This window comes from Galendromus occidentalis, unplaced genomic scaffold (genome assembly GCF_000255335.2).
Source record: "Galendromus occidentalis unplaced genomic scaffold, Mocc_1.1 scf7180000077006, whole genome shotgun sequence".
Lineage (NCBI taxonomy): Eukaryota > Metazoa > Arthropoda > Arachnida > Mesostigmata > Phytoseiidae > Galendromus > Galendromus occidentalis.
The window spans coordinates 85,785-98,474 of NW_003804995.1; the positions used below are offsets into that span (position 1 = coordinate 85,785).

General features: G+C 51.4%; 1 protein-coding gene across 1 annotated transcript; it reads left to right on the forward strand.

Annotated features, from left to right (window-relative positions):
* The first annotated feature begins 10,618 nt into the window (after nucleotides 1–10,618).
* Nucleotides 10,619–12,236, forward strand: LOC100899407 (uncharacterized). The gene is made up of 4 exons (XM_003740548.2): nucleotides 10,619–10,916; nucleotides 11,048–11,370; nucleotides 11,486–11,749; nucleotides 11,968–12,236. The coding sequence occupies exons 1-4, from the start codon at nucleotides 10,619–10,621 to the stop codon at nucleotides 12,142–12,144; spliced, it is 1,062 nt and encodes a 353-aa protein (XP_003740596.1). The 3' UTR covers nucleotides 12,145–12,236.
* Nucleotides 12,237–12,690: the final 454 nt, after the last annotated feature.

Here is a 12,690-nt window from a genome sequence, read left to right on the forward strand (position 1 = left end):
CCTAGTTTGAGGGCGATTGCGGGCGGCAGCAGCATCATCTTCCCACCGATGGCGATCGGTGTCAACAAGGGGAATATCGCATCGATCGCCAAGGCGCAGGTGGCCAGGATCAAGAAAAGACTTCTGAAAGCTGCCATTGTAGCTTGAACAACTCGAGGTGCTTTTCGAGGCGAGTTGACTGTGTGATGGAGCTCCCGGATATTCGGCTCTTTATACTCGAGCGATTGCGTCATTCCGGAACTTCCCTTAGAAGTCAGAGGTCGGGTCTTGCACCGTACACGCTCTTTCGGCGGTGGCGCGACTCTCCGCGACTCTTTCCCTCAATCCAGGACTAACGCCGATGTCCCCCACTTTCGAAATGGAATCCGTGCGCGCACTTCCGTCTTCCCAAGAGTCAGGACTTGTCGGGGGGCCGTCGATCTATTCAATGAGCCTCGCGGATCAATTTCGGATTGAGTGACATCATATCGACGCGCGCCGCCGTTGAACCCTCGACTCAGCGGAACCCGATATTCTTCGGCGTACGGCAGACGTCATTGAACCCCCTCGATGATGTGTTTTTTTGTCGATCTCTTGCCCAATCGCATGCGACCCTTTTTTCTGACTCATTCAGGTCGTCTCGAGCTTGTGTACTCAAATCGGAAAAAACAACAAAAACAACAAAACAACACTTTGAAGGACCCGCCCATGTGCAAACACGCTCTGAACAAAGACTCTCGTTGAATCGCCAGCAGTTGGGAGAAAAGGGTTCAGCACCCCCGCGACGATCGCGGGTCATCGGAGTTGCTGTCCGAGTTGCTCTACCCCCGCGGCACTCTGATTGTTGAGGTAGTTTCCACGAAGCGCCTTCGGATCTGGTGCTTGCTGAGAGCAATACCTCAGCAGAACCGGAAGGACTGATCCTGTGCTCTGTGGAGCGGGGTATTGACTCCACGAAACACTCCTTCTCCGCGTTGATTGCTGTCTCGCAAAATTTGCAGGTCAGAACTTTCCCGTCTGCCGTGAACGCTTCGGATCCGAATCGAATCTCTCCAGTCTACGTCCCGAGCTGACAGCCGCTTTAGGAATCCTTGATTTGCACTTATTGAGCCACAGAACAGAAAACACAATCTGGATCAGATGAGGCAGCGGTACGACAGAACAGTTGTTGAGAGCACGGATGATTCCGAGCGTGCTGCGCAAGTTCGCCTTCGCAGTTGACGAATCTAGGTGAGCATATATCGCGAGCCTTCGAGCAGAGGACGAGGGAAGCGCTCATTTCTGAATGAACGAATCCAAACAATCGAAATTTCGTGAGATATCAGGGGTCAAGGCAAGGCTTCCTCCTCAGATTCTATTAATCGACGAGACAGACGAAAAAAGCAAAAAGCCAGGGAGAAACCAGGAAAAGGCAAAACACCGCGCCAACATCCGGGATAGACATTTTTAAGGTATTTATAGCATTTTGCCGGGTTCGGGACTTATACAGCGTATACATTGTAGCGGATAACGAAGGTGGGCAACGATAGTTTATTGTAGACTGGTACGAGCTTTTATACATAGAAGCAGATGGCGCTACGAGCGTCGCTTCATTCGGCCAAGCTACCGATATCGAACGTCCTCGTTCGAAAAGCTTCCAACTTCCAACGATCCTTTTAAATACTTTCGAGAACAGAAGTCCATGGAGTAGTAATGCAAACTCCGACCAGTCTTCGACAGCTGCGCTTTAGCATATATGGGACATAACAGTCAGCGGGCGTCAATCTCGACGCGCCGCGGCTTCTGGACTTCTCATAAGTATCCGCTTGCTTGCTGTGCTTATGTCGCCGTATTGGTCTCATTGAAGGGACAATCCGGGGATCCACTATCTCATAGCGTGGCGAGCTGTGTCGATCTTCACCATCTTCTAAATGACATTCGAAGATTCCACATGACTCTGATAGCTCGGCGCGCTTGCTGCCGGTCCTAATGAGACTCCTCCGCAACTGACAATCGAGGCAGCTCTTGACATACTCCCTCACACGACGCCGGAGCCTTTTTGCCAAGATCGAATCGCTCTCGTACACGGCGCTCCGTACCTCAGATCCCAAGGTGCTTTGGGTCTCCAGGAGCGCGTACACCGCGAGTCTTTCAATCCGTCGAGGATCAATCGGATTCCGGGCTCGGGATCCGCATCTTTCTTCGAGATGCCGATCGACGGTTCTCGCACCTCTATTCGGACGAATCTATCAGCGATTCTCATCAACGATTTTAGGTCTTTCGGGCTTGCGGCGACAACGAGATTCGCGAAAGAATCTGAATGGCAAGATTCTCTGATCTTGTCGACGAAGTCCGCAAATTCGAATGGCATACCTAATTCCATCAACAGAGGCTGCTTCTTTCTGATGAAAGACGTGAACGGCTCGTCGGGGAGCCGCTGGCGAGCGAAGTATTCAGAAGGGGACCTTCTACTCCCCTCCGGGAATCGCGCTAGGAGCTGATTCTTGGGACAAGTCCATGTCGATCGACTTCCTATTCCGGCCACGAAGCAGGTCTTCGAATCCTCATCCAGTGTACAATAAGCCAGCTTGAAAACCTTTCCATCTGACCAACCGAGTACATTGGCGTCCATTTCTAGCCGTCTTAACCATTTCCTCGATCTGACGGGATCGAATGCTGGCAAGGTGCTTACGGGTATCAGAACCTCTAACAATGCTGCGAGGTGTTCCGTGCTGAGCACGTATTCTCTGACAATTCCGTCGCCTCCCATGCCGCTGCCACCAAATGTAGCGTTCCGATAACGAAGGTGGGCAACGATAGTTTATTGTAGACTAGCACGGGCTTTTATAGAAACGTTTCCCGTTTTCCGACTCCACGTCCCATCGGAGATCTTCTCGCCGGCGCACAGTGGTAGATTTCTACGGAAATTCATAACTTTTGAACGGCTGGGCCGATTTCCCTGAAATTTTTTTTGGGAGCTCTGTGGACGGATAGGCAACTTTTGAGCATACTGGCAACTTTGAGTCTCAGCTCCTCCACTCCGAAAATCGGAAATTTCTCCTTAAATCGACGATTGCGGCTAAACGGCTGAAGTGATTTTGGACTGCTTGATGGCGTTGGAAAGCTCTTTCGATCCCGCATCCTTTGTTCGCTAGGCGTTTCACTCTAGGACGCTTCGTTGAGGAGCTAAAAGCCGATTTGTAAAAGTGCCGTTTGAGTTCACAGGCGAGAATTTTTTTCTCGAAGAGGCTAGCCTTACCCGCGCTCAATAGACCCAACTCACATAAGTGAGTACTATTGGAACCATCCAGCTACAACGAATACCTTTAAAAATAAAAACATCCCGAAAGGGTCTGGGCAAAACCTATGCAAATTCTGCCCTCCGAAGCCGATCTGATCGAGTGGGGTCTCATTTCGAAGGTAATTTCGAGAGGAAAATTTTCCGCATGGTCCCGGATCCGATCGCACCCCGTGGTCCCCGTAAACGCCCGAAGAAGTTTTACCTTCGGACCCTTCTATCTCGAGAACGGCTGCAGCTACAGAGTCGAGCGATAGCGCGATCGAAAGCTCTCGTCGAGAGCTTTCGTTTGAGACCCCTCTCGACCAAATCGGCCTCTTCTAAGGCTTTGAAAATGGGGGATCCCAGTTTTCTGATCCGGCGTTCTAGGACTTCTACACGAGACGCACCTTTGATACTATGTCAGATAGAAGTCCCAAGTGTCCCCCGACCATCAGCCATCAAACCGGGAAAATCGAAGGGGTGCATCTTGCTTTAAAAAAATTATCTTTCCCCCGGCTAAAATCCGTTTTTTACGGAATTTTCCCGGTTCGCCTCTTTTTGCCCGATTACTCCGAAATGAGCGCTTGGAGCCCGTTTCTGAGCTCGGAATCTGATAGCTGCCGCCGAGAGCTTTCGATTGCACCCCCTGGTTGTCCGATTCGGCCTCACGGACAGGAGAAAACGTCCATCCTCAGAGTTTTCACCCAATCCCATTGAGGAGGCACACGGATATCGCGATGCAGGGTGACACTCATTAGGGATCATCGGGTATCGAGAGATGAATATGAACTATAGTCCCTCACAAAGATTTCGACTTTATTCAGTCTTTAGCTCCATCCGCCTTTGACTCCGTTTTGCCTCCTCTCGCATGAGAGAGATAGAAAACCGCAGCAGCAACGTGCGAACAACAGCCCACCGTCCTGTTGCCATTCGGACATTCGCACCAGTACTCCGCGATTCCGTCGATCTTGTTCTCGCTTGGATGGTAAAGGATGTAAATCCTGTGGGTTTTACGAGGCGGGACCTCACGTGGAGCTGAACGACGTTCGGCGAATCCCTGACGAATTTCATTTCGATGTTACCGTCGCCGTCCATCATTTCCGCCAGCTAGGACCGTGCGAGGTTGATTTGGTATGGTCTGGAAACGTACAGGAGAAGCTGACTTTCAGTCAACTTCGGGAAGTCGGTCAGGTCCTGGGCGGAAATCCTTTGAAGAAGGGTCCAACGTCGATTCCATCCTTCGTTCTGAACCCGCGCCCCAAGAGTGTTCGGTATAATCGTACGATGTTCCATGTGGTCAATGACGACCTCGCTCAGCTCGCCCTCTCTCCATGATCGGGGTCCATATGCATTCTCCAGATATCCGATGATTCGGCACAGAGATTTAACCTTGGGTATGGTTTTTATTTTTAAAGGTATTCGTTGTAGCTGGATGGTTCCAATAGTACTCACTTATGTGAGTTGGGTCTATTGAGCGCGGGTAAGGCTAGTTTCTTCGAGAAAAAAATTCTCGCCTGTATACTCAAACGGCACTTTCACAAATAGGCCTTTAGCTCCTCAACAAAGCGTCCTAGAGTGAAACGCCCAGCAAACAAAAGATGCGGGATCGAAAAAGCTTTCCAACGCCATCAAGCGGTCCAAAATCTTTTCAGCCGTTTAGCCGCAATCGTCGATTTAAGGAGGAAATTTTCGATTTCAGGAGTGAAGGAGCGGAGACTCAGAGCTCCCAAAAAAAATTTCAAAAGGAAAATCGGCCCAGCCGTTCAAAAGTTATGAATTTCCGTAGAAATCTACCACTGTGCGGCGCCACAGTGGTCAAAAATCGATTCTCAAGGAGACAAAATTATTCAGCCCTTTCCCACCCTTCACTCGTAATTAAAATTTACAATGTACCCGAAAGCTTGAAAAGAAGTCCCGTGAGAAGGACGCACCGACCCGGGAAGTTGCAATTTGTATCGATACGGCCGAGGGGAACTTAGTTTGTGGCCGACAATCGGCGAAAACCTGGATTGCTCGTTTGGGACTTTTGCCCCGGCTTGCCCCAAAAAAATTGTATTTTTAGAGCCCGCGAAGGCCTCCGCTCTTCAGAGAGCATCTCCGATTATTGCGCTGAAGGTTTCACAAAAACATTAGTCCAATTTTTGATGATTTTTTCCTCCATCGAAGATATCGATTTATGTACATGCTCTCAGTTTCGATGGCCTGGGCTGGCCCAGATATTTTTTCGCCTGTTTAAATGCTCGTTGGTGTCTCAAGGCAGGAATGCAGGATTCGTAAAGGGTTTGACCCGCTTCGATTCCGGAGAGAGATCCTCCCTCTTAGTATGGACATGGATCGCGACGATCGGTGCCTGCGATTCGCGGACGAACCGAGTGATCGCGGCGATCCACCCAGACATCCAAGACTTCTTTTCAGTATGAGCGCCGGAAAGCGATCTCTCGAGTGCCAGCAGACGACGTTCCGAGTCTGACTCACAGACAAGCTCGAGCGCTCTCCACTTCTGTAGGAAGTTAGAAGTCGAGCTCAGGTGGCGCGAAGAAAGGGAGGTCGCTATCTCCGGGAGTACCACACAAGGAGGGATAGTCGGGAGCACTCAAACTCTGATCTTATGACAACGCTCCTCGTGACATCGGATCCAGTAATCGCTTGAATGTCGCCTGAAATGATTCTCAACTCTCAGGGTCAGGTGAAAAACGGCTGAATAATTTTGTCTTCTTTGAAATCGATTTTTGACCTTTGTGGCGACGTCTGCCGAGAAAGCATCACTATACCGCATCTTTTCAGTCAGCTGATGGTGATGTTTACCAATCGCATCGCTGACAGAGTTGGCAAGGAATTATCAATCCCCAACGGATTCAAGATCGTTCCTCCAGCGGAAAAATAATACGCCGACTTGCCTTTACTCCACATGTGCGTAGAGTTGCGATATGAGCGGACATTCTTCTTACGCGAAAATAGACAAGGAGTCCGGAAATTGAGTCCTCGGTCGAAATTCGTGCTTTCCGATTACGAGATGATTGATGCTGATTCCGTCGTGGGGGCTTCCAGGATTTCTATTTCAAAAGCAAGCTCGGGAACAGGATCGCAGAATTGAGGTGTTCTGAGAATTTATTAATTCGAAGAATTCGGCTCATGGAATTTAATTCCTGGTACCCGTATAGATCAGAATAGATAACAGGGCATAGTTTTAAATTATTATTTATATATAACTGTGATATAGGCTTCCCATATCTCACTTCTACGCGTTCTCTGATGAGAGTACGATCTAGTAGGAGTGTTCGGGAATGGTCTCTTCAGGCTCTGGGGTGACGGGAGCTGCGTAGCTGGGGACGATCTTCTTCTCCAATGTGATGGTCGCGCTCGGGTGTTGCTGAAGGACCATCTTGGGCACGCTGATTGTCCTGTCTTGCCACTGGAGTGTCGGCAGGGGTAGATTGGGGACGTTGAACGTTTTTTCGATTTTCACTGGCTGAGCCGGTGCGATTGGGGGATCCGAAGCTTTGGGAATACGGCCGATCATTCTCGACACGAGGAGAGTACCCGATTCGGTGGCTCTTTGCGGGAGGTTCATCGCATTCGAAGTCGCCCTGTAGCCGGCCATGGCGCCCGATACGGAAGCTGGGATGAGTACTTTCTCCTTGATGGATCTGGCACCGGCGACCGTCAAACCAAGTCCCAATTTGAGGGCGATTGCGGGCGGTAGCAGCATCATCTTTCCACCGATGGCGATCGGTGTCAACAAGGGGAATATCGCATCGGTAGCCAAGGCGCAGGTGGCTCTGATGAGATTACGATCTAGTAGGAGTGTTCGGGAATGGTCTCTTCGGGCTCTGGAGTGACGGGAGCTACGTAGGGAGCGCTTCGGGAATACGGCCGATCATCCTCGACACAAGAAGAGTACCCGATTCGATGGCTCTTTGCGGGAGATTCACCGCATTCGAAGTCGCTCTGTAGCCGGCCATGGCGCCCGATACGGAAGCTGGGATGAGTACTTTCTCCTTGATTGATCTCGCACCAGCGATCGTCAAACCAAGTCCAAATTTGAGGGCGATTGCGGGCGGTAGCAGCATCATCTTTCCACCGATTGCGATCGGTGTCAACAAGGGGAATATCGCATCGGTCGCCAAGGCGAAGGTGGCTCTGATGAGATTACGATCTAGTAGGAGTGTTCGGGAATGGTCTCTTCGGGCTCTGGAGTGACGGGAGCTACGTAGGGAGCGCTTCGGGAATACGGCCGATCATTCTCGACACAAGAAGAGCTACCTCCGACACTGAATAACTTGTTGACTGCGCGGGATTTGAACCCGATTACTGAACTCTTCGAAGGGCTCGTGGGCTATATCGTCGTGACTACTGTTGTATCGACCATCGGTCAACTTCCAACTTCTCCGCGACTGTCGCCACTGTGGCTGCCGCAGTGTTCTCAACACCTCTCTGCTTTTGACTGGCTGATAGAGAATCAGCTGACGTGAACCAGCTGACGCACGGTTCTCGAGAAGCCGGCGCTGCGCCGAGGGACGTACCTAGGCGCGCGCGCACTCCAGTGATTTTATTGATATTGATGCCTACACTATAAATAGGACTGCTTGTCCTGGACAAAGATAACCGATTATCCGCAATATCGAAACATTCTTTATGAAACCCTGTTACCCGCTCCCGACTTGATCTCTCTCAATGTTGTGTGCTGATTGCGTGGTGTACTGAGTGGGCGAGATGTGTGTTTTCTGCAACCGGTGACGCGACGGGCACCTCCGTCCGTGACAACGCTGTGAACAAAGACTCTCGTTGAATCGCCGGCAGTTGGGAGGAAAGGGCTCAGAACCCCCGCGACGATCGCGGGTCATCGGAGTTGCTGTTCGAGTTGCTCTACCCCCGCGGCAGTCGGATTGAATCTGCGATTGATACCCGTTATGCCTCCCAATACACATGAGTCGATCTCTTCGTCGTGGATAGCTCTGAGATTTCAACGCATTGACATAATGTGGAGAAACGATCACCGGAACCTCCCAACTGCGATTGCGCAACTCCCAGCGGATCGCATCTTTCCTCAGACCCTTACGTAAGACTGCGTTGAGGGGAACGTCCGGCATCATTCCCGTGGATCCGCGATGGAATTACTCTCGATGTTAGGATTGGCTCCCAGCAAGTGCTCAAAAAATTTTGGTCACGCTATCATCATTCATTTGAAACGATTCGAGTGTACTCCCAATACTCCGTTCATTTCATAATGATTTCGAGCTGAAACTTCCTCGCGGTGCACCTATCTTAATCGAAGAGTCCCCGGGCCGCGCTTGCTCGTCCTTCGTCTCATCTGAAGAAATTCGCGCTTCGTGGAGTCGACCACCACGTAATCCTGACGTAGCACCAGCTCCATGTTGTTTGTTCCTTTCTGACCCAGAACGTGCTACCCTGTCGAAATTCGTAAATACCTAATATGATCGAGTCGACGCGGGGCTGGAGAATCTGTCGTCCACGGGAATGAGCTTCCTCATAAGCAGAAGTGATATGTCGAAGGGATCCCGTCAGGTATGTTCAGGATCCGGCAAAGGTTCAAGACGGCGAGATCCGTTTAGGGAGGACTTTGCACCATTCCCTCATTCGGGCGATCGCCCTTTTCCCGAGAGTGGCGCAATGGACTCTCCATGGAGCGGGGCGTAAGAAATGAGTCCTTATTCATCACCTGATCGTCCGATGTCGATTGCGCACCTGATTTTATTCTAAGACTCGAGGAGCTCTCCGTCGTGATACGTGAACCGCGACAGCTCTGTGCGATCAGACGCTCAATGAAGCAACGACTCCACACTGGCCGTCCCGTTAGTCTCGAGGAGTAGCCTGAGTAAAAAATGAATCTCGAAGCGATCGGGGCTGACGTGACGCATCGGCTGTTTGACTATTATAGATGTTCCTTACGACGCGCGACGGGTGCTTGCTTGGGACTTATCTGACTGAGCTCTCGGACGAGAGGAAAACTAGGAGAAAACTCCATCATTCGCCGACAACCCTTGGAGGGCGGCTCAGGATCGAGTCGCTTTCGGGAGTCTAAATGAGGGAGCAACGCGATTCGGAGAGAAATGTCCACAGGCAATCACGCAGACAGTGAACGCTAGCTGAACCACTAGACTCTAGACGATATTACAACCAGCTGGTGAATTTATTCTAGTTCTTTATATTACAGGAATGATCCGACACGCTGACCTTCATGAACTTATAATTATCGATATTCGGGACGAGCAACGGGGCTCACTTCTGGCTCCAGTACAGGCTCGGGAGCGTAGGCCGGTCCGATGTGCTTCCGAATCGAGACGCTCGCGTCCGGGGATCTTTGGAGAACGAGCCTGGGAGCGTCAACATACTTCCGCACCCATTCGACCTCAGGAACTGGTATCGTGGGAATTTCGATCCTCTGCTCGAAATCGGGTTCTCCGAGGCCCTTCGACAGGTCGGGAAGCCCCATCTCTGGAGGATTCACGATTCTCCCCAATGCGTCCATTTGAGCCTGGAAAAACCTCCCGGGAGTTTCGATGAGCGCGGAACTCGAACGGTATTCACCAATGGCGCGAGCAAGGGACGCCGCGGCACGGACTTTCTCCCTGAGGAAGCTGGCGCCAGCGAGATGCAACCCGATCGCGCCGGTTTTGATGATCAAGGCTTTCTTGATGAGGATGAGTTTCCCGCCGACCAAAACTGGTATCACACCGGCCAAGGGGCTCAGGAAAAGAGCGTCGCACACCAAGAAGCAGGCTAGTATGACTAAGAATGACTTCCTGAAGATTGCCATTTCAGCAAAAAGAGCATGCGTCTGAGTACAAAGTATTTCCGATCGAATGGAGCTCCTGACTGAGCAGTCTCCCCTTATACCGTTCGAAATCGATTCATGGAAGCGTCTCAAACAGAACGATCGCGAAAGAAGCGGCTGGTGCGAACAAACCATCCGAGGCATCTCTCGCCCTCTTCACTGCGCTTCTCGAGCCAAGAGCACCGGAGCAACCCTCGCATAACGCCTGAAGACTCGCGAACTTGCGTCGAGTTGAACCCTCATGTGCAGAAGATCGCGGAGGGAGATAGCTATCGTTTGGCGAGATGGATGTGGTCGCGTGAGAGGACAGTCGAGAATTACGTCACCGGAGAGAACGCTGCTTCGGTTCTGATTTCCAATGCGTAATTCTCACTCTGACCGGAGCTTGTTCACGAAAAAATTGCCAACAATTCGAAGGAATTGGATGGCGAAAATGAGAGTTTCTCCTCGAGATCCTGACGATCCAGAGCTCATCTTCCAGGGAACGCTTCGGGGCAGAGTTTTGCCATCACCTGTCCGAACGAGGGCCCGCAAAGTACCTGCAGCTCGGACAAATCAGATATTGAAGAGGGAAATCATTCCCGATGAATACGCTTTTGAGAAGGCTCGAAAACCTTTGGAAATTCAAGGGAGAGGCTTATTCGGAGCCGATCAATATAGACGCGGCTGTCACGTTCACGCGCGCGACGTGCGAGACGTTCCACTGCGAGGTTCAGCTCCTCGAAGCAGACACTTTCCTGCGAGCCACCCCCGAAGACGCCACGACCTCGTGCAGCATCGAAATGCCGGTGACAACTGTGTCTGATCTAGAGCGGGCGGCGATGAATTCCCCCTACGATTATCGCAATTATCGCAATAGCCGTCAGCGAAGCAAGAGTCGCGGTGAGTAATCCGAGTCACGTAGAATTCCGGCGCGCTCGCATCACGTTTGACATCCGCTCAGATGACTTGTAGTTTTCCCGCTGCGGTTCCTCTCAAGTCGAAACTCGGCCTGAACTCCGCGATATTTCCAGACAATGTGCCGGGCTCCGGTTACTACCATGATTCCGGGATGCGTTACAACTCCAGGACTCGCTCGGTTTCGAGAGGGCGATCATCCTCAAGGCGTCGTAGCAACTCGATGGGCTCGTCGTACAACAATAATCAGCACTGGCAGAACCCGAAAATTGTTCTGTCGAGCTTCACCGACAAACTGAGAGGTGTCTACAACAAGAAAGTGATGTCTACAGTCGATTCGTACGTGAAGGACACGGTCGAAAACGCCGTAGAAATGAACAACATCAATTTCCTGATGAGATGCGCCGCGCATCGCATGATCCCCTTTGAATACTGGGTGGTAAGTCGAATCGGGCGGATCGACGGCCGTCGACAGATCGAATACGATGGATTCCCCCGGATGGAGCTCGTTTCGTCCTCTGGACTCCTGAAATGGCTCCTGTTGTTCTTTGCAGGACGCCGATAAGGTGCGCAAGACCCGGGAAGTACTCAGGTTCCTCGAGCAATGCGCCTCGAGATTGATGCTCGAAGACATCCGCATGCACAAGAAAGCGACGGACACTCTTTCGCGGTCGATCGCGAAGTCGAAGGAGTACCTCAAGACTCAGCTTTCCGCTAGGGATTTCACAAGACTTCTGAAGCTCGTGGACGCGCATTTCAACGACATGTTCCATGTTGTTCGTCAACGTCAACGAGACAACTTCGCTCGCCTGCAAAAGGTACGAGCTCTATGGTCAGAGTGCGCTCTGTTCCGGAATAGAAATCGCTGATTACGTCTTCAGAAGTCGAAATGAGTGACTCGATGGTTTTTTGTCGGAAACCGGCGACTCCCGCGGAGAATGCGTTTCCTCACTTATTGCCGCGCTCACTCGGTCCCCTGTATGGAGAAGAACGATGTTCCCCACCAAATAATGTTCTCCACTGTGTCTTCCCGCAGCTCACGAACAAAAACGTTTCCCATTACGGAAACGGTTCCGGTGACAGCAAGTCGCAGAGTCCAGGGAGCCCCAAAAACGCCGGCCAAGGCCGTCGTTGGAGGAGGGGCGGCCGCCAGGATAGCGAACGGAAAAGTCGCAGTGGGTCCGACTCGAGCACCGCTCCCGCTTCGGACTAGATGAAGAATTGATTGCAACACCGGATCCCGGAAGAACTCGATGATTTCGGGTCTGCAGCTTCAATAAATTTGTCTAAGGAGCAATCCCCAAACGTGTGTCGAATCTTGAGATGCCTGCTAGAGAGGGCGCTTCACTCTCCCGTCGGTGTGTTCTGTCAGCTAGCTCATTGCCCCCCCTCCCGACATCAGATTTCACGGGAGGGGCCGCTCTCGACACAACGGTCAAAGTTCATTTCAAGTTCCATGCGATCGATGCATTGCTGGCAAGAAGACCGAAGGGCTCCCGATTTCTCATATCCCCGTGTCGCAGCACTCATCAGCTTATTCATTCAGCAGAAATTCCGCTGGAGAATGGGGCGGACCCGTTTCGCTCGATATTCTCAAATTTCTGGAAGCCCCGGTCATGCGTGCGCGCGCATTCAGTACAATATGTGTGTGTCGCCGATCGCGAGAGACGCGCGCATCTCTGTGTGTCCAATCCCCGATTCCTATATACATACTGATCGCCATTTTAAGAACGAGCACTGTAGTTAGCGCTTGCCGATC

Coding starts and splice junctions, on each gene's coding strand:
- LOC100899407 (XM_003740548.2), top strand. CDS start 10,619: ATGAATACGCTTTTGAGAAGGCTCGAAAACCTTTGGAAATTCAAGGGA. Junction 10,917..11,047: donor TCAGCGAAGCAAGAGTCGCG/GTGAGTAATCCG, acceptor CGATATTTCCAG/ACAATGTGCCGGGCTCCGGT. Junction 11,371..11,485: donor TCCCCTTTGAATACTGGGTG/GTAAGTCGAATC, acceptor TGTTCTTTGCAG/GACGCCGATAAGGTGCGCAA.